The sequence below is a fragment of the Aythya fuligula genome, chromosome 7 (genome assembly GCF_009819795.1).
Source record: "Aythya fuligula isolate bAytFul2 chromosome 7, bAytFul2.pri, whole genome shotgun sequence".
Lineage (NCBI taxonomy): Eukaryota > Metazoa > Chordata > Aves > Anseriformes > Anatidae > Aythya > Aythya fuligula.
In genome coordinates this window covers 11,280,891-11,300,653 of record NC_045565.1, presented here as the reverse complement: position 1 = coordinate 11,300,653, position 19,763 = coordinate 11,280,891, and the positions used below count along the sequence as shown (strand labels likewise).

The 19,763-nt window shown below is 38.6% G+C and overlaps 1 protein-coding gene across 2 annotated transcripts in view; it reads right to left on the bottom strand.

The window, feature by feature from the left end:
- The window catches only part of LOC116491083 (rap1 GTPase-GDP dissociation stimulator 1-like), a 38,930-nt gene extending 29,072 nt beyond the window's left edge, over positions 1-9,858 (bottom strand). The window contains exon 1 of one of the 2 annotated variants that reach the window (XM_032190717.1): positions 9,801-9,858. In XM_032190717.1, coding sequence (XP_032046608.1) covers positions 9,801-9,804 — 4 coding nt within the window. In that variant the 5' untranslated portion in view covers positions 9,805-9,858. Of the gene's footprint in view, positions 1-8,753; positions 8,766-9,800 lie in introns of those variants that run through there. The other variant, XM_032190718.1, reaches the window with a different exon arrangement.
- Between the last annotated feature and the right edge of the window lie 9,905 nt (positions 9,859-19,763).

Genomic DNA, 19,763 nt, shown 5'->3' with positions numbered 1-19,763 from the left:
TAGATTAATAAGGAGCTTGGGAGAGAATTAGTTTTAACTAATATCATAGGTATAACATAATTATGAACAACTCCTCACTTTTTTTTTTTTACTCTTGTTTTTCTGCATAAAGTATTTTAGATTACTCAAGTCCGTAGCCATAAAGAATTTGCAATAGAAGTAAATCTTAAGGATTCTTCTGAGGTAGGTTTTTGTGTGGTGGTGGTGTTTTATTTATTTATTTAAAGTTTCTGAATGGAAGTTACTTGAAAGAAAATGTCTGTGGATAGAAAATGCTTTGTAGACACAATTGCTATAGTAAAATTAGCATAGATTGAAGAAACGGGGGAGGAAGTATTTTGAATTATTTTTGAGTTTGAGACAGCATTTTAAATTGCAGTCTCTTGATGGAATGCCCTTGGTTTATTTAAGCTGAATTGAGTTTAAGGCACGATCCTGTTTTTGTCAGTAGCATGGGGTTGAAAGCTAAGTGTCATTTGGAATGACACTTGAGACTGCTCTAAGTTAATTGAGCCAGGGTGGTCCTATAGTTGATGGTCACGTAGGCATACATAGCCTTCACATCTTGCCCCTGCATCCCTTAACAATCCTCTGCAAGAAGGAAAGGAGTGGGAATGAATGACTAGTATAAATTATTCTAGAAGGCTGGAGCCCTGTCATTAACTGGAAAGTGAAATACATCATTCTGACCACCCCTAACAGTAAGAAATCCAGGTCTTTTCCAACCAGTTTTATTTGTAAACTTGACAAGCCTTGACTGAAATCTCTGAAGATACAGATTAGTTTTATTAAATGCAAGTATTTGGGTTAGGCATGTGGCTTGAATGTCTGAAAGAAGTCAAGGTTTCCTTTCGATTTCAATCTAAAAAGAGTCATGTTCTCCCCATTATTATTTTTCCTTATTTTGCCTGATACTCTTTTTACCTGGTCTGGACTATTGGTGTATATACTCAATGTTAATGGCCAAATACCTACAGTTTCTAAGAATGATTTTAAAAATACCTATTATCAAGAAATGGAAAACAAAGGAAAACCTACTATTCATATTGTCCACAAGAACTTGCCTTTGCCCATTGCTTTTGCAGCCTTTCTGTTTTGCATTTACCAACCCTGAACTCTTTAGAGCACTGTTCATTGTCTATGATCATGTGGGATACAACTCTGAACATTTTACTGTTCAGAAGAATGAGAGTGCAGCAGGTATTTAAGGAGATTTTTACTGTTTAGCTTGAGGTGCTCTATCAATTGCAAAGGATTGTCGTGGTTCCACTCGAGTGGGCAGCCGAGCTCCACCACAGCCGCTCTCTCACTCCCCCTCCTCAAAGAGGAATGGGGAGAAAATATGTGAAAAGTGGCCCAAGGGTTGAGATAAGGACAAGAAAATCACGCAATAATTATTGTAACGGGCAAAACAGACTCGGCATAAGGAGATAGTAAGGAGATAGTAAGCCTATTACTAACAAGCGAGAGAAGTGAGAAAATAAAGGAAAAAGCAAACCAAAAGCACCTTCCCCCCCATCCACCCTCTTCCACCTCCTCCCCCCGAGCGGCGCAGGGGAACGGGGGAATGGGGGTTATGGTCAGTCTACAGCACTTCGTCTCTGCCGCTCCTTCTTGGTCACTCTCGTCCCCTGTGCTGTGGGGTCCCACCCACGGGATGCAGTCCTTGATGAACTGATCCGGTGTGGGCTTCCCACAGGCAGCAGCTCTTCCAGAACTGCTCCAGATATGGGTCCGTACCACGGGGTCCATCCCTCAGGAGAAAACTGCTCCAACCTGGCTCCCCTACGGGCAGCAGCTCCTGCCAGGTCACCTGCTCCTGCGTGGGCTCCTCTCCACGGGCTACATGTCCGGCCCGGAATCTGCTCCGGCAGGGGTCTTCCACAGGCGGCAGCCTCCGTCGGTGCAGGTCCACCTGCTCCACCGTGGTCTGCTCCACCGTGGTCTCCTCCACGGGCTGCAGCGTGGGACCCTGCTCCACCGTGGTACTCCATGGGCTGCAGGGGGACATCCTGCTTCACCATGGTCCTCACCACAGGCCACAGGGGACTTCTGCTCCGGCGCCTGGAGCACCTCTCCCCCTCCCTCTACACTGACCTTGGCACCTGCAAGGCTGTTCTCTCACTCCTGGCTGCTGTCTGGGGCAGCGTTTTTTCCCTGTCTTAAATATGCTCTCACAGAGGCGCAAAACAACATCGCTTATTGGCTCAGATCTGGAGAACAATGGGGCCCTTCCCAAACATGGGGCAGCTTCTAGAGCTTTCTTTTTCACAGAAACCACCCCTATGGCTCCCTGCTACCAAAACTTTGCCACGTAAACCCACTACAAGGATCTAAAAAAAATTTCTCTAATCCGTGTCTAGAAATCCTCTAATTGTCATTGATTAGCCAGGACAGCTACAAATACCTTCTTTGACTCAGTGTTGTATCTGTTTTTTTTTTTTTTATTATTATTTTTATTTATTTTTAAGTACTGTGGTCAAAAAATAAGTTGAAAAATAATAGGAACACCTAGCAGTAAAGTGGAAAAAGCAATAACAAACACAAATAGGTCAGCATCTTGTGGCCATAGCTGGGTACTGAGTGTTGGGTTTTTAATGCTTAAACACCAATCCCTTAGCAGAAGAGCATTGCGAGAGGATGATAGCAGAAAGTATTGGAGGAGTTTACTATAGTGTTGGTATGTCTACAATATGTGCATCAGCTGGCCTTGGGCTATTCTTCAGTCTCTCAGCTGTTGATTACCACAGTTCAGCATTTATTTCTGTGGGGCTTCCTATTGTTCATCTGCTGTTTGGCCTGCAGTCTGTCCAGAAAGCTTAGTTCTTCTTTGGCCTTTGGTGTCAGGCTTGTTTCCAGGCATATTCAGAGCAGATATTGGAGAACAGAGCACTTCTCTTCTGAGCTCAAGTTTTATTAACAACCTGACTGCTCAGAGTGGTGAAAGATAACTTCATTATGTGTCTGAGAGATTTAAAAAGAGTGTGTTGGTGTGTGAACGGACTTTAATGGACTGTATTCATCATTATCACTTAAATGGAGAATCTGAACATAGTTTTTAACTTGAGTAAAACATAAATGAGTGAAGAATTTGAAAATGTCAACAGTTAAAGGAGAGGAAGGAATGTTGTATGATTTGGTTGAGAATTACATGGTTGAAGTATAGAATTTCACAGCACAATTACTGAAGTACAAAGCTGTAAGTGTATTGATTGTGAAATGGAGATTAACGGGAAGAAATCCAACCCTTATTTCTAATAAATAAATAAATAAATAAATAAAGTTTTGAGATAGTTGAATTCCACCAAGGAGGGAATGCAGGAAGGATGGGGAGTGCTGGTACAAGGGAGACGAGGGGTTGAAAGCAGACCCTAATGGTCTATGGCTGATGCTGTGCCCTGTGGAGTCTTCATTATGAATGGCTGGAGAATCCTGCCTGAAAATGGATAAGAGGAAGAATATGTTTACCCTAGGATAACCTGAAACAGATCAGTGAGGTAAGTCGGAAGAAAGCCAGACAAGTGCAGTCAGGGAGAACATATGTGCTGAAGAGATGACCCATAGTATGAAAAGCTGCTTAGTTGTCTTCTGCTAAACTTATTCCTGTTTTGAGGGCTGTAGAATAGGAATAACATTCACTTAGAATGTTGAATCAAAATGTTGTTTTAAATTTGTGTACAAGTATGGACTTTTATGTTTGTTTGTTTGTTTATATTCCTGATAATTTAACTGTGACACAGTGCTTATGGAATAGGTCTGTTTGTCATGCTAGCTTTATAGGCTAATGCTGAGTCTGAGCTCCCAGATACCCTAATTCCTTATGCAAGGTAGGTATGGGAATGCTAGCATGCACGTTTACTAGTCAGACTTGCAGGAATAGCAGCAAATGTGCTATGCTCAAAAATAGTGAGCAATGTACCTAAAAATTTGCTTTCTGCACAAACAACAGTTTGTGTTTGGGTCGCATCCTCAGATTTTTCTTTGTAAACGAGGTCAAGAAGCTTGCTGGTTTAAATCAAAGTACAGCTTTTTCCTTAGATGCTCACTTCTAGGAGGCGTTGATTTCAAGACATTTGTCAAACATGGGGTGAGTTGTCAGAGCTGGCAAAGCTACATGCTGACTGTAAAACAATGTGAGCAGATAAGTAATAGGACAAATTGTGACAGCAGAGTGTAAATTGATTGATTTCATTTATGGAAATTAATGCAATTTCAGCTCTGTCTTGCTAGTGCACCAAGACTTAGTTCTCTTTATTTGTTACGAGCAATGTTGATCTCTAAAGCTACTGTTGGTCACACAGCTACTATACATCCTAAGTAGGTTATCTTTTACATCATGGACTTGCTGTTTGCTCACATCTGTAATCTTGCAGCACAAAGTGAATTAAACGAGCCCTTTCCTTTGGTCATTATATGCGTGTGGGAAGTGGGCTTTAGTGTCAGCCAAATAACATTGTCTAATTTCCCTGGCTCCCTAAATTTAGCTTGAAGAGCTGTCAGTAGAGGAAAAAACAATTAGACTCCACAGCAGAGAAAACACTAATTTCCTTTGGCTGACAACTCCTACAAGTATTTTTTTTTCTTTCCTTTTTTTTTTTCTTCCTTGAGTCAAGTAAAAGAATGGCTGTAAATAAAGTAGCCTTTGCACTGATGTCAAAGCATCAGACCAGTCCATGACTATCCCTGCTAAGCAGTGTGTTAGGAACGTAGATGTATGTTTGAGACCATAGTAGCACAACAGTGACAATAGTTGGTATTGTTCAGACCCTGCTATGTTGTAAGAAAAGATGCTGGCAAGTGTTGGAGGTAGACTGCAGAACAGTGGTCCAGGAGGCTTGGAAGTTATGCCATCCCTGGCCTGCTGCCTGCCTTCTCTCCACAGAAGCAGAGTTTCTTCCCTGGCGTGGCAATGCATGCAATCCAGTTATCCACAGGGACAGATCTGAAAGCTACCTGCTTGGCTGTAGAAGTTTTGGTTGGCATATGGGTGTTGCTGGAGCATGTTGATGTGCAGTTTAAGCAAGAACCTGTTGCAGCAGTAAAGAAAAGATGGCCCTGTAGAGTCTAGAAAATAGATGGTAGTGGAAGCACTGGGAGGCCCAGCCAGGAAGTGAGTAGCCTGCTGAGCAGCTACCTGGACAGGAGCTGAGGAACAAACCAAATACAAATACAGGCTTCTGTGCCTGGACTCCACCTAAACAGGCACAGCACAAAAAGGTCCCTCAGATCACATGAAAACTCCTGAACTTCTAGAATTTAATTCATGATTATTATCTGTGCGAGGAAACTCTCAGGCCTGAACATTTTAGATTTCCAGTTGCGTGTGACACATGCTATATAAGTTCATTGTACCACATGGATTTAGGAGGCTATAGTGCAAAGATGGTCAGACTTGAAATGACATTTCTCCTCTGCTCTGGTATAACAGCAAATGAAGTGTATTTCCGTGGTTCACAAGGACAGAGCTTTTGTCTGCACCTCATCCTCCATCTGCACCTGTCTTGTCCTTGGTAATTATCTGTATGCCTCCACACAAGACCTGGAAAATCCCACTGAGAGAGGAAGGATTTGTCTCTGCACTGTTGAGTAACTTAAGGGTTCCACAGAGTCTACAGTGCAGTTACTACATTTTCTTATTACTCAGAGGTTTTCTGAATAAAGCTACTGTAGTGGGAACTTGTGTAAATTCTGGCAGTTTTTTTTTTTTTTTTTTCTGTGGGCATTGCCTGAAGCTTTTGCAGTACTCGATATTACAGTGCTGATCCTGATATGTGAACTTGACCCCACTAGACCACTTAATAGGGATGTGAAGGAGATCCTTGAAAGATACCCTTGAAATTGATTGCATAGTGGACATGCTAGGAATATTTTTTCCTAGTTAGTAGTGGAGGGTGGCAGTATTTACGCAGCGTAAGATATCACACAGTGAAAAAGGATCATTTGGAGGTCTGACATGCATTTTAAAAATTATGGCCTTATAAAATCAGTGCTTAATACAAGTAACCCATTGCTGTAATGTATGACTTGTTTTAGAGCTCCGCTCCAAAACCTGAGTTGCTCAGTAGAATCTGCCTTATCGGTGCATTGCTTTATTGCTTCCTATAAAGGGCCATTTTTGTGTGTGTTCCCAGTGCAAAAAGAAGGGTCAGATTCTAAAGGCATGGGTCTCCTAACACTTCAAATTTAATTTGGGTATTTATATTACTTAAATATATTGGCCTACTGTTACCTGTGCTTTATGAAAGGTTTGAGCTCTGCTATACAAGTGGGTTGGCATTGCTGGGGGCACATCGGATGCTGCAGTGCAGCTCCCAGGCTCTGCAGGGAGCTCGCTGCTGGGAGCTCCCCGTAGCTGTTCTCTGCTGCCAGAGTGAGAGGGTGGTGATGTCAAACAGTGCTGTTTGAAAGGGAACAGGCGTCTTGATATCTTGAGAAAACTCAAGATGTACTAATGAAATAAATACAGTAAAGTGGTTTGCAAAATAGTTGTGAAGTGTTTTTAGGCATTGTTTGTGTCTACAACACCTCCAGCCTATTCAAGATGACACAAATACCTTCTATGTGCATGTCTCTTCCTGGTCTGAATGTTGGAATAAGGTCTTCAAGTGCAAACCTAAATTTATGTAATGCTAAAAAAGATTTTTTTGATAGTACCTGGAACTGTCAGGTTCACAAGTCTTTGCAGCTTGTCTCTCTTTTATTTTTCCCTTACAATCGTTAGAAATTATCTTAGCTTTTTAAAATATCAAAACATATGCCAAAGCGTATAGGAGGAGATTTGGGATTTGGAGAAAAGAAAGGAAGGAAGCAATTAATTAAGGTGTGGAGGGAAGAAGTGTTTTTGAACAAATAACATTTTTACTGTGGTGAGCTTGTGCATTTCGGTCTAAGTACTTTGTGACTAGATTTCTACCTACTATTATACTTTTCTCACACAGAGAAGTTAAAGAATGAAGATGAAATACTTTTGATGAAAAGGTTTTGGGGCAACAATTGGGCTCAGCAGTGCTGATTTCAAATACCTGTTTCTGTTATTTCTTATCCTTTTAGTGGTAAAATGTTCTCTGATTTGAACCTTCAGGTAGTTTCTTTCTAAAGTGGACATATATTCACTTTTTTTTTTCTGGAAACTTTTTTTTTCTTACTTGCTTCTCCTTCATTATCTTTTACAAAGCCATTTGCATTTCTTAGTGCACAACGGGTTGATATTACATAGATGTTAAAAATTCCTAGATTTAACTAGATACAGTGCCTAGCATTTCTAGCATTGTTACCATAATCCAAGTCTTTAAAAAGAGCATTCACTATAGAGAGAAGAAACATCCCTTACCAGAAACAATGTACTTTTTGATATGTAAGGTTATTTTGTTTTCTGACTTCATTTCTAGAGATGTCGAAGGTAGTGTCCTCTTTGAAGGAGTTTCTAGAAGACTTTTAGTAAAGCTGAGTAGTTATCCCCAATTTCTTTTAGTGTAAACAAGGCAGTCATTTTAGACTGCAATCATCTACAAAGCAAATTCTCAACCCCAGTTTATAGATAGCCCAGCAAAAACATGACAGTAAATTCCTGACTCCTGAATTACGTATGTTTTCATTATATCTGTTATTTGAAATTGGCTCCTTATTGGAAGCTCCTTATTAGAACAATCTGGCTAAAAATATGAATTATTTTTGATATTAAAAAAAAAAAGATAAAAAAGATAAAAAGATTAAAAAAAAAAAGATAATTGAGTTCCTTCCAAGCAGTGCTGAATATTATTTAGTTTATTTATTTATTTATTTATTATTGATTAGGGGGAAGTAAAAAACATACAAGCTGTAGTTTCAGGGGATTAGGTATTAAAAGTTACTTAGATTGTGACAGAGCAAGAAGAGGCCCTTTCCAGCTGCTTGATGACCTTGTGTGAAAACAAATTGCTGTGTTTACAAACAAAGGAAAGATGGAAACCCTGATAGTGAAGTACTATTGGGTTTATGCCTTCAACATCTGTTCTTAAGTGTTAGAGCTTTGCTTCACACAGCACAAAGAACATCTAGCTGAAATGAAGCAGAGAGACTTTGAGGGGTTTATTCAAAGCTGTGCAGTTTGGAACCCTGTCTCCACTGCAGGTGCAGGTCAGGATGGCTTTACTGGCTTTGGTGCAATCTAGATTCTAATTCTAAAGAACAAGAACAAGAACATTGGCTGAATTTCCTTCAGGTACTGGAAAACAACAAGCTTTAAGTTGTATTTATTAATCTCAAATGATGCTTGAAAATTTTGTAAGGAAAAAAAAAAGCCACAACAGTTGTGGGACTTCCACTTTATGGATGTATTAAAGAATAAGCTATTGAAGTAAATGGTGTATAGCAAGACACTGGGGAAGGTTGATTACTACATGTAATCCATGTATTCTAATATTGCCTAGGCTGGGCAATTTAGTTTTTTGAGTTGTAAGGTAGGTAACACAGCTTGTCTGAAAAATGCTGTAACTGTTACATATGAATGAATAGTTCTTTAAAAAGGAAAATTTGATAAATGTACTAGAACTGTGTGGTCTTCTGTTTGCCACTTATTATTCTTCTGGCCAAAGTTTTATACTTCAAGAGCAGAAACAGTGCTGTGTGACCAAATGCATGCTGTAAAGAGCAATAACAGAAGTGGAAATGAAAGCTTTGAGCAGCCATCAGCAAATAAGCCTTCTGAACAGAACATTCACAAAATAGGGCAGATATACAGAAACAATGTAGGAATAAGAGAAGAAACAACCCACCATGACAAGACTTGCTTCAGTCATCTTCACAAGAATTGCAGTAGAAACAATAAGTCCTACAGAAATATTCTATACAGATAGAACTAGGTTAGGCCAGAAGCAATACCAAGATACACGTGTAATACTGTTTAGTCCACCTATGTTTTGTGTGCCCATCTTTGAGTCTTTATGGTGCTTTTAAATTATATTTTGATCTGCTTTATCAGTGTCCCAGAACTACTGAGATGTTTGACTTGAACATTTATTTAATTGACTAAGAAGATAATTATTCCCAATAGCTGCTCAATTTTTGTACTCCACTTAGAGACAGATTATTTCACCTTTAAATGCGTTGAGTAATGCTAAGATTAGTTCCACTGATGTCGTGGGGTCTAATTGTGGAGTAAGTTACCATCATGTGAATGGAGGTGGAAGGTTGAACCCTTTGATCCAGTTACCTGATACCTTCTGATGATCTGGAGAATAATGGATATTAAAATCTCAAAGGTGTATTTTAAATCCAGTCTGAATGTCATTCCTTTCACACGGAACGTTCATATTTAAAGGCTTACACACTCAGTCTTTATCTAGGCTAAATGTTGAGTCATAGAGAAACACATTCAAAGGCTGGGCCATTTAGATGCTTCTCCAGTCTTTTCAGTTGTGCTTGACAAAGAGGCAGAGGCCAATGTGAGCAGTTTTGCTTTGATGTATGTTGTACAGTCAATAGAGAATGGTAAATTTTAGTTCACCTCAAAATATTTTATTCATAAGAACTCATAATTTTCCGGTGTCTTTTTCAGTTTTCATTGTCCTTCTCATAATTTGATAATGTTATTTAAACAAATCTTAGCTTTCATTTGAGTGCAAATTGTTAGAAATAGGGGGCACAAGATTTCAGGTCAGCTACAGTGATGTGTTTATTATAGAACTACATTTCTATTTTTAAATGATTTTAAATTAGTTTTCTATTTCTAGCACATACATTTGCAATTCCTATATGAGAAAGGCAAATTAATCATGTATTAGCAATCATATCTATCTATAGTTAACAAGAGCTTTACTTACCCATAAAAGCTGCAGCTTTCCAGAGTGGGGACAATAGAGAATAGCTGATCTGTACTGTGAGTCTTTGTCCTTTACAACTAGCAAGCTGTGAATAAGGGAGAGATTTTATAGCTTTCAGGCTGATGAGCAGCCCACAGCACGCTTCGCTCTTTTCTCCTTCTCTTTTCTGTGACCCTGCTCTTCAAATGCATCTAATACTCCATAATTACTTAATCCTCCACCACTGCTTGTGTTTCCAGTTCTTAGATGTCATTAACAGAAATGGAAACACAGCAATTATCATGCTGGGAGAGAACCTTTCAAATCTTCAGAATAGTTTATATTGAATTTCCCTTTGCTGTCATTCAGGAAAAGTGATTATTGAATCTAATAAAGAACAGATTTTCAAGAGCCCAGTTCCCTTATTGGCATCGAAGTACACCAGCCAGTTTAAAAAATGTTTGGTTCCCTGAAGCTACAACTAAAGTCTAGCAAAACTGTGTCAACACCTGAATCTCACCTGGTGGGTGTTGAGAACTTGAGAAAACTCATCTGATCCACATTCACTTTATTATCATTTCTACTTTTCACTCACCCTTCAAGTTCATGTGACTGAAGCATATGTGGCCAAAGTGTTGTTTTCGATTCCATTAAGATAACATTGGAGTCTGAAGCTGCCACTTCTGCCTTACTATTTTTGATTAAGTAGAATGTTTATTAAATGTTCTGTGTTTTGGTGGGAGTAATTGTTATGGGGAAAAAAAAACACTATTTTCCAAGCAATAGTTTCAAAAAGGTACATTATTTCTGTTGCCTTTTTCAGCCCACTTCATTCTGCTTGAGAGTTGAGCTTCTAACATACAAGGCAGTTACAAGAATGGCTTACAGAGTACATGCTGTGCTCCCTTTAGGATCTGCTACAGCCCCCTGACGTTGCTGTAGCATGAGTTTAAGGAAACACTGTCTGCCTGTTAATACTATTTAAAGATTGTTCCGACAAGCAGATTGAGCTTCCCAGTGTGGCACGACGTATTGTCGCGGTTGTGGATTTAGGACTGGGCTCCAAGTCTGTAGTGCTCTAAACTTTGCTGCACTGTGGTGCTGTAATGACTGTGATGGTTATTACACTGAAGAGAGTTTAAATTGCTGACTCTTAAAGAAAAAAAAGTGATCTGATAATGAGTTTGGAGCCTGAGGATCTTGTTAAGGAGGTTGGAAGTTTTTACTGACTCTTCCTAGATAATTAAAAAGCTGGTCCCCTTGGCTGTGTTTATGGAGAGGGAGGGTAAACTGAATGCATTTTTTTTTTCCCCAGTCATATTGGCATGTTTTGCAGTTTCATGTAAATTGGAAAATAAAGTCCTAAGGTAAGGATTGCTCCATTACATATCATAATGGGGAAAACTACTTATTTGTGTATCATTTGTTTGCAATACTACATTTGGAAAAAGTATTATACAGATGCTGGAGAAATATGATATGTGTTTGACCGTTTAAAAGGGACTGATATCAGTCATGGATTAAGTTGCTTGTCACAAAACAGTGACACTCTCCTGCCAGCTGAGGGATTTACAAGATTAATTGTCTCTTGACCACTATTGGGTATCAAATGTATGGCCGTGGAGTTTAGGGTACTGACAATTCTTCGGTGGGATTGCCACAAGCTGTCAGCATGGGCAGAGGTGGCGACATTTCTGAAATGCAAGGGAGAAGGGTAAATGATGGCATGTTATGGGCAAACATGGTAAAGGGTGAAGCCTTTAAAGAGATGTAATACAAAGCATGGTGGGGAGGAGTAGGTGGTACTGTGGCATTAGGTAAGCCAGAAGCATACAGCCTGTATAGGGGCCACTTCCAGTGCCTTTTGAAGTCAATGCGAGCTTTTCAAAGATTTCAAGTAACACTGGATCAGACTCATGAATGTGTATAAAAAGGTAATAATGGAAAAAAAAAGTGCCCGTCCTTTGTAAAAGCCTGAAGGAAACAAAATGAGGTGTACAGTAAATTGGTGAAGACAAGTAAGAAATCACATCAGATAAACTCATCTTCAGTGTCGTTCATCATCACGCCTCAGTGAATACTAATGGGAAAACACAAGATACTGCAAGATACTGCAAAAAACACTGACAAGCAGCCAGGTATGGAAATTCTGTGCCAAATGAACTGTGATTTTATATGCAAACTAATCAGCTACAAAGATTATGGCAAAATAAGACAGGATGGGAATCCAAATTTGTAGAACAGCACTGTCAAGCTAAAATGCTCCTTCTGTTTGTGTATAGTCCTGTAAACCTGTTGTATAGCAACACTTAGTAGTCTTTACCACCATCAGGTGCCAGCTACACTAGGTGCTGTTCAAATGCACAGTGAGAACAGTTTTTGCTTCAGAAATGTTTACAACCAAACTGAAAAATCAAAAAACACCTTGCCGGTAACCTGAGATAGAGCCAGTGGCAGAGGCAACTGGGAAACTTGGCGGTGCTCCTTGGAGGAGGCAGCCCCCAGCTCTGGAGAGGCATTAGGTGTAGCCAGAAGGGCTGAGAGGGCCAGCATGCTGGCCTGGGTCTGCACCTCTGTGCAGCTTCTGAAATGAAGCAGGGACTGCTGCTGGGGGAGCAAAGGTGTGTTCATGCTTCCTCTTCTAGGCATATCACTGGAATGAAAGAGATGGAGCAGCTATCTTCTCTGCAGGTGCTTATGAGAATTTATTTTCAGCAGAAGTAAAAGAAACGATCTAGAATAAATGGAGATTTTTTTCTTTCCTGATGGACGGATTGCTTTAAGTAGTTAACCTAATAATTTGCACTGGGATTTCTCTGTCATCTGAAGATTAATTTATTGTTTTAATTTTTTGAAAAGTGGAAATGTTTATTGTAGCTTCAGGAAAACTGGCTTCTTCAGGAAAAAAGTGGACAGTGGATACATGTATTGATCAGCACAGTAAAATGTCAGAAAATAACTGCTAAAGACTCTTTACACAGGGAATCTACGGTGTTTCCATGTATGGTATCATTTTTCTTCTTTGCCTTAGAATACTTATGAAGTGATATTTTAGTCTGGTTCACAGGTCTAGTGAATGCAGTTATTTTGGGAAAATCAAAGATTTTTTAGAAGAGGAGCTGAACTATCATCGGCTTACTTGCTTAGCATGAAATTCCTGTAACTATGATGAAAATAAACCTAAGGGAACAGAAGGGAAAGTGGAGGAGTTGGAGCAGAGGACAAGAACGTCAGAGGGTAGAACTAGCCCATGGTCGTGCTTCAGCAAACTGTTTTTGGAAGGAATTAGAAATAACGTGATCTAGAACATCCCATTAAGACCCAAGGCAAGCCTCTCGTTCTTTGTGGTCAGGAGCAAGATCCTGACTTTGTAGGACTCAGAGTGGTAGAGAGCATGTTGTCAGGCAGGGAGTAGTACACAACTTCATGCAGTGCTGTGGGAGAGGTGGCTGCAGTCCTCCCAGAGTGCTGCTGGGCTTCTCTAGCTGTGCGTAGGCTACTGAAAGGATTTATTACTCTGAAATTCTTACTTGACTCTGGAGTACTTTGATGGGGAAGTCATATGAGCAAATACTAGGCTTAGAGATACACTTTTGACTTATGAAAATTATTATTTCTTCTTGTTGGTAAAACAACAAGCAATCACTTGATATATATCAGAGTTCTGCCCGAGATTTCCCGGAAAGGAGCACACAAATCTACTGCACTCTGGACTTACCGTGCATGCTCCCATGCATGTGTTGGATGTGACTTGACAGTGCTGTTGTCAGGGATTTCTTGATGCTTACAACTCTCTTGTAACTACAGCTCTGTCTGGGCTACAGATATCCCCAAATCCAGGGAAAATTGCCATTATTTGTCTGCAGTACTCTGGTAATAAAATATAAACTGGATTTGCATGTATTTAGGGGTCTTGTCTGGAGTTCTGGCAATTTGTTCAGTGTTGTATTGGGATATACCTGATGGTCAAGTTCTCAAATTCAGGGCATTATTTCTTGATGGCAAGAGAAGAATTATCAGTGAAGAAGTATATGAATTGCTGCTGCCACTAGTATTTCTTTTCAAGCAGTTTATACCAATACACCTTCAATATTGTATTATGTGAAGAATTTGGCCACCAAAAGCTTGTCTATCTATTAAAATGCCTCGTTAGTTGTGAATTATGAAATTGAAGCAGTGGGCCAACTGAATACTTTCATTTCACTTTCAGATTTACTCTAGGTTAGTTTACCTGTCATGAAAATTCATTTAATCCAAGACAAATGCAGTAACTCTTACACTTTTAGTAGAGACAGTATTTTAAATAAATTCATTGAAAATGCATTGCAATAAGCTGGAGCAATGGTTCATTGTAAAGAAATTCAGCTGGCCAAGGCATTTCTTTGGATTTTCTTTTCCTTGGCTGCAAAAAAAACCAAAAACAAACAAACAAACAAACAAAAAAAAAACACAACAAAACAAACCAAAACAAACCACCACCAACTTTCTCTGTGTAATTGTGTCCTACTCATTGTGGAGATAAGCTGTTTAAACTTTGAGTGATTAAACTTTTGGTGAGTGTTTTCAAGTTTTTCTCTTTAACTCTGGCAAATGCCAACACTAAGTTTTATCCTTCTCTGGAATAGGATCCTCCCATCATATGAAAATATGGAAGCCATAAATTTGTACTATTACGGCTTTATCTTCTTGTGTTGTAAAACTACTTTTTGCAAAAAGCATCACAGATCTACAATTCATTTAATGCCATGCAGTTTTTAACATGTCAGTAATCATGTACTTGAAGAAGGTGGTGTCCACGCCTACCATTAACTGCCTGAGACCTTAGAGAATACCTCTTGAGAACATCTCTGATGAAGATCAAATTACTTTTGAAAGTCTGCTTATGAATACCTGCTGAGAAGAGTAGGGCCCGATGTTATGAACTCTTCTCTAATCATTTCAATGTTCATGTTTTGACAATGAATAATCAGGGAACTCTACAAGGAAAAGTGTTGACCAAAAAGATTAAAACTAAGATGTAGAAAAGGATGATATCTTTTAGGGAATTAATGTGCTAAGTGTGAAAAGCTGAATTTACCACTTTTTTTTTTTTTTTTTTTTTTTTTTTTTTTCCCGTTTCATCTTTACCACTAGAATAGAATCAGTAATTGCAGTGTTAGGGTATTGTCCTTTCCTATACATTGATGAAGCGCGTGGATCCTTCAAGTTTGTTTTTGAATAGTTTTGTCTGTCTTTCTAATTTCTATATACCATTTTTTTTGCTTCCTGTTTAGTGTGATGCTGATGCAATAAAAATATATGTACATACACCCACAGATTCTTATTCTCTTTGGTACAGAATAAAAATAGCAAATGAAAATGGAAAAGCAGCATATGCCTGCAGTTAGCCTGAGTATCTTCAGCTGAGGGAAAAAAAAAAAAAAAAAACAACAACAAAACACCATTATCATCCTTACCCCTTGATTCACTTCAAAGAAAATTGTCTGGGGATTTTCTGTGGCAGAGACCTGGTGGAACTGAAGCCTGTGCTTTTGGAGAGCAGAAAAAGACTCACATATTAAAAAAAAAAAAAAAAAAAAAAAAAAGGGGGGGGGGGAGAGGGCAGATGGAAAAAAGTAATTGCATCACTTCTCATTTTTAAGAGATGCTTCTGGAAGGCAAAGAAGTGACTGACAGGAATAGATGTGATAGTTCGTGATCCTGGTTAAATTTAACTTTAGTTAGAAAACTTGTGTATAAAGATTCAAATTGCTCTGTTTCCTTATTCTATGTGAACCACTTTACAAGGCCCACATGCTAACATTTCTCAGAGCTGTCAAAACACAAATCCTAGCCTTGTTTGATGGTGGAGTAGCCGTGTCGTGAAAAAAGTCAGATCGACTCTATCAAAGTCATAAATACTGTTAAGTCTCAGGATGAAGGCCAAATTAGCGTGTGGTAAAATTAGTTCTATTCCATTTATACAGGATCTGGATTTATTGTTCTTCACTCCCGTTACATTTTAAGGTTCAGTACTAGGACAAAACTCTTGCTGTGGTTTCAATCCAGAAGGTCATTCACACTAAAAATGGGAATTTCACTCCAACTTTGACAGTTTTGTGTTTTGGTCACAGTTGACCAGCGCACACTTTTACTGTGATAGTATAGGTTGCTCTTCTGGTGAATTTGTACAGGGGCTGCTGGTTGAAGTCCTCAGGTTGCTTGAAAGGCTGATATATAGACTTGCACATTCAGAGCTGCTTCTGACTTGCTGTGTGAAAAGATGCAGTTCTGCTCAGCCTTTGGTCTGCTCATCATTAAAGAAATGTTAACGTTTTGTTTGTTCCCTGAAATATTGAGACGTAACTGAGTAAGCAGGAAATTAACAGGGTTATAGTGAATTGGAAATCTAATTGTGAATTGCATTAAGGTAGTAAAACCCACGCAATCCTAACGTGTAAGGTCCTGAGCTCTGCTCGGTGGTGCAAGAGCTGTGGATCTGTGTGACCAAAGGACTAGTGCACTCAATGACTTGAGCAAGCTTCTTTGCCTAGGAATCCTTTATTATCATGTCTATAGGTCAGATTTTCATTCTGTAATATGTAGCATAGGTGATAACTTAAGTTGTCATAGCCTTACTGTGATCATTTATTCATACAAAAAAAGAGACAAAATTAACTTTCCATGGGTTTCCTAGCTTTTTTTTTTTTTTTTCTTCTTTTTTTCTTTTTTTTTTCCCTGAGGCTGAGATGTCATGTCCTTCCATATAACTGACTTTTAAATCATTTTTTTCCTTAGGACGTTGGTCAGGAAATTTTCTGAGAGAAATCTAAGAAAATTCTGAGTCCCATTTCACAAAATAAGGAATGGTTAAAGGCGTATCAGTGTTCTGCGGAATTACTAAGCAAATCCCTTATTTAGGTGAGCTGTTCTGCCACTGTACATTTGTAAATTTTTCTACATGTTTTGTGTACCAGGCAGATTTAAAATTAGCTATAGATTTTTCATTCTTCCTGTCTGTTTCAGTAGAAAGATAATTTGCCTCATAACACATTACAGTAGCAGCTGGCTACACACCACCACAGTGGTTTCAGATTTTTTGTTTTTGACATTTTTCTTCTACGTTGGGAAGATTTGGGTTGTATTTTTTTTCCACAAAAATAGAATTATACTCTGACATCTCTGGAATGGAAACTCTGGGATTTCAATTAGAAGACTATGTATACATATCCACCTATGCTGGTAAATCTGGCTGGGAAATGGCAAATTGTTCTGACTGCTATTTGTTGGGAGTAGGTTTTAAATGCAAATTCATCCAGGTATGTCAAAGACTTCAGTAATAGGGCCAGTTCAAGGAATGTCTATGTTTATACCTAGACCTAGCCCCAACTAACCCTTTTTTACAACATTTGTTGATAAATCTGAAATATTTAGGCATTCACAGAACTTCATTTAGTAGGAACTGTTCCAATCAGCTCTAATTATGTCCATCTGTGTGACAGCATGTACAGCACAGAAGTACAGACTGATCCTGCTTTCTACAATTAGTATGTTTAACACTTAGGGTAATTCATCAGTGTCATGCTCAGGGAAACCATGTAGTTCAGAATTTGAGCAAGACTGCAGAAAGTAATATTAATGAAATATTCAATGTTTCCCAAGTCACTTTTAATTACCTAAAATCATCCAAATCCTGTTGGTTTTCATTTTACAGTGGCAATTAGAAGGACTTCACTGCTAAGACTATTTTTTAACATCACTTCTTTTCTCAGGTCTTCTGAGAATTTAAAGTTTTCCTTCCTTTAATTTTCATTAATCACTGTTTATTTAGATCATTTCCCCTTCAGTTCCAAGAGTTGAGTCTCAAGAAACAGATTGAGCACCAACTGAGCAATTCAGATTTGAGGTGCTTGTTCCCAGCTCCCTGTCTCATGAGGCTGTGAGTATTCTAACATCAAGGGAAGGAAGCAGACAGATTCTACAGCTCAGCCATCTGGAAAGTTATAGTCCTTGTTAGGGATACTGGAGGGGATATTCCAACTGACCTGGTAGAAGCCTGGAAGATGCAAAGAACCCAGCTGCGCTTGTCTCTTGCCATACTTTCCAGAGTCTTGATTAAATACTCTTCTAAATCTTTTGAGAGATAAATTGTCTATTCTTAAATAAGTATTTGAGTAATAAAACAATCCAGTAGCTGCTTTGTTTGAAGAAATTATTATGAAGAAAGTATTATGCTTATGGTGTTATAAACCTGCTTGAAAAATAAAAATTTACATTAGGATTCACTGAAATTTTTAAAAAAGACATGCAGGACAATTGAAGCTACCTGAACCTCTGACTTTGCAGGGCACAAAATAGCCTATAAAATGTTCTGTGAATCCACAAGAAAGTGTTTTTTTTTTTTTTTTTTTTTTTTTTTTTTTTTTTTTTTCCTTCCTGCTGGTGTGCACATGAATGTGCACCTATCCTCTCTGAATTTTCTTTTTGTGTTTATGATGCTCATAACTGCCTGCATTCTTCTGAGATTGTTGTGGACTTCGTTCATCTTGTTCCACTTCAGTGATAACAATATACCTTTACATGTAAAAAGTTATGAGACTTTTTAGTGTGGTGTTGCTTTATATATTTACAAGGCTTGTATGATAAAGGAGTGTATAAAGACAGAAATATACTCTGGTATATGATTTCTTATTGAACATTTACCAAAGACCACAAAATGTCTTTGCTCACAAGATCAGGTATTAATAGTGTGAGCTATTTTGTTGAAATACAACAGCTGCAAGTTACAGGGATATATCAGTAAATGAGAACTGCCTTCATATTCAACCCACTGCTGAAATGAAAGTGAGCTTATTCAAAAGGAGAATAGGCCATAAGAAGTCTGAAAGATTTTGTGAGTTTCTGGGAGGCCATCTTCATTCAAGTCTGGATCTTGGTTGCAGTTCCGGTTTCAGAATTTCTACCTATTCTGTACTTGACATCCTTAAGTCACAAAGGGATCCACTGTAGCAGAATTTTCTCTATTTCAATTCCAGATTGCTATTTTTATGGTAAAATATGAGATTTCACCTTATTAAACCAGGATATATTCTGTTTCATTAATTTTATTTTCAGTTCTTAACACTGTTAGCTCTTCCTTTCCCCTTCCATTTTTTAATGCAGATGTAACTTTAAGATGACTTCTTACATCAACCATCTGCATCTTTCTGCAGCTTTTTTTTTTTTTTTTTTTTTTTTTTTTTAAATAGGCTATTTAGTCCCTGTTCTACATAATGAGTGTCTGTAGTATCACTCCTAGAGAATGCAAATATTGTCCATCTTGCTCTATGACGGATTTTATTCCCAGAAAATAAAAAGGTTTAACTCAGCATTTTTGTAACAGTGATAAAACTTAAAGAAATATGGTCTGAGAACATGTCTGTGGGAATCAATATGAAAAGAAGTTGAAGTAAATAAAGTAGAAAAAAAGTATAAATGACAATATGTAGGACCTAGAGTCTTCATTTTATAGCTGAACTCTGTGTATAGCCTTGGGTTTTGTAGGAAGGGCCTGGAGTGAAGCTGGGGCAGTTCAAATACCTGTGTAGCCCAGAGTGTAGCCTCAAGGTTGTTCTAGTGCTCTACCTGCTTTTCTTGTCCCAAAGGGATATATGCATTTTTTTTCTCCAAATAAGCATCCTGTTTTATAGCATCCTGCCAATGCCTTCTAGCTCAGGCTTCAGCTGATCTGTTTTCTTGTTTTTGTGAGCTGCTGTACATACTACAGAGCAACACGACCCATGGGACAGGAGTCCTCTGGGAACTAGCTAAGCTGGTTCTGTGCTCCCTGTGGCTTCTGAGGAGCTGTACTGGGGATAACAATTTGGCCTGCATTTCCCTCTTCACCTCCATATCACATAATACTCCCACACGTATGCTTCTACTTACCAGGCTTTTTTTTTCCATGAAAGATGTAGCGTCTGATCCCAATTCTTCAGTGACCTACAAAGCTGTTTAATATTACAC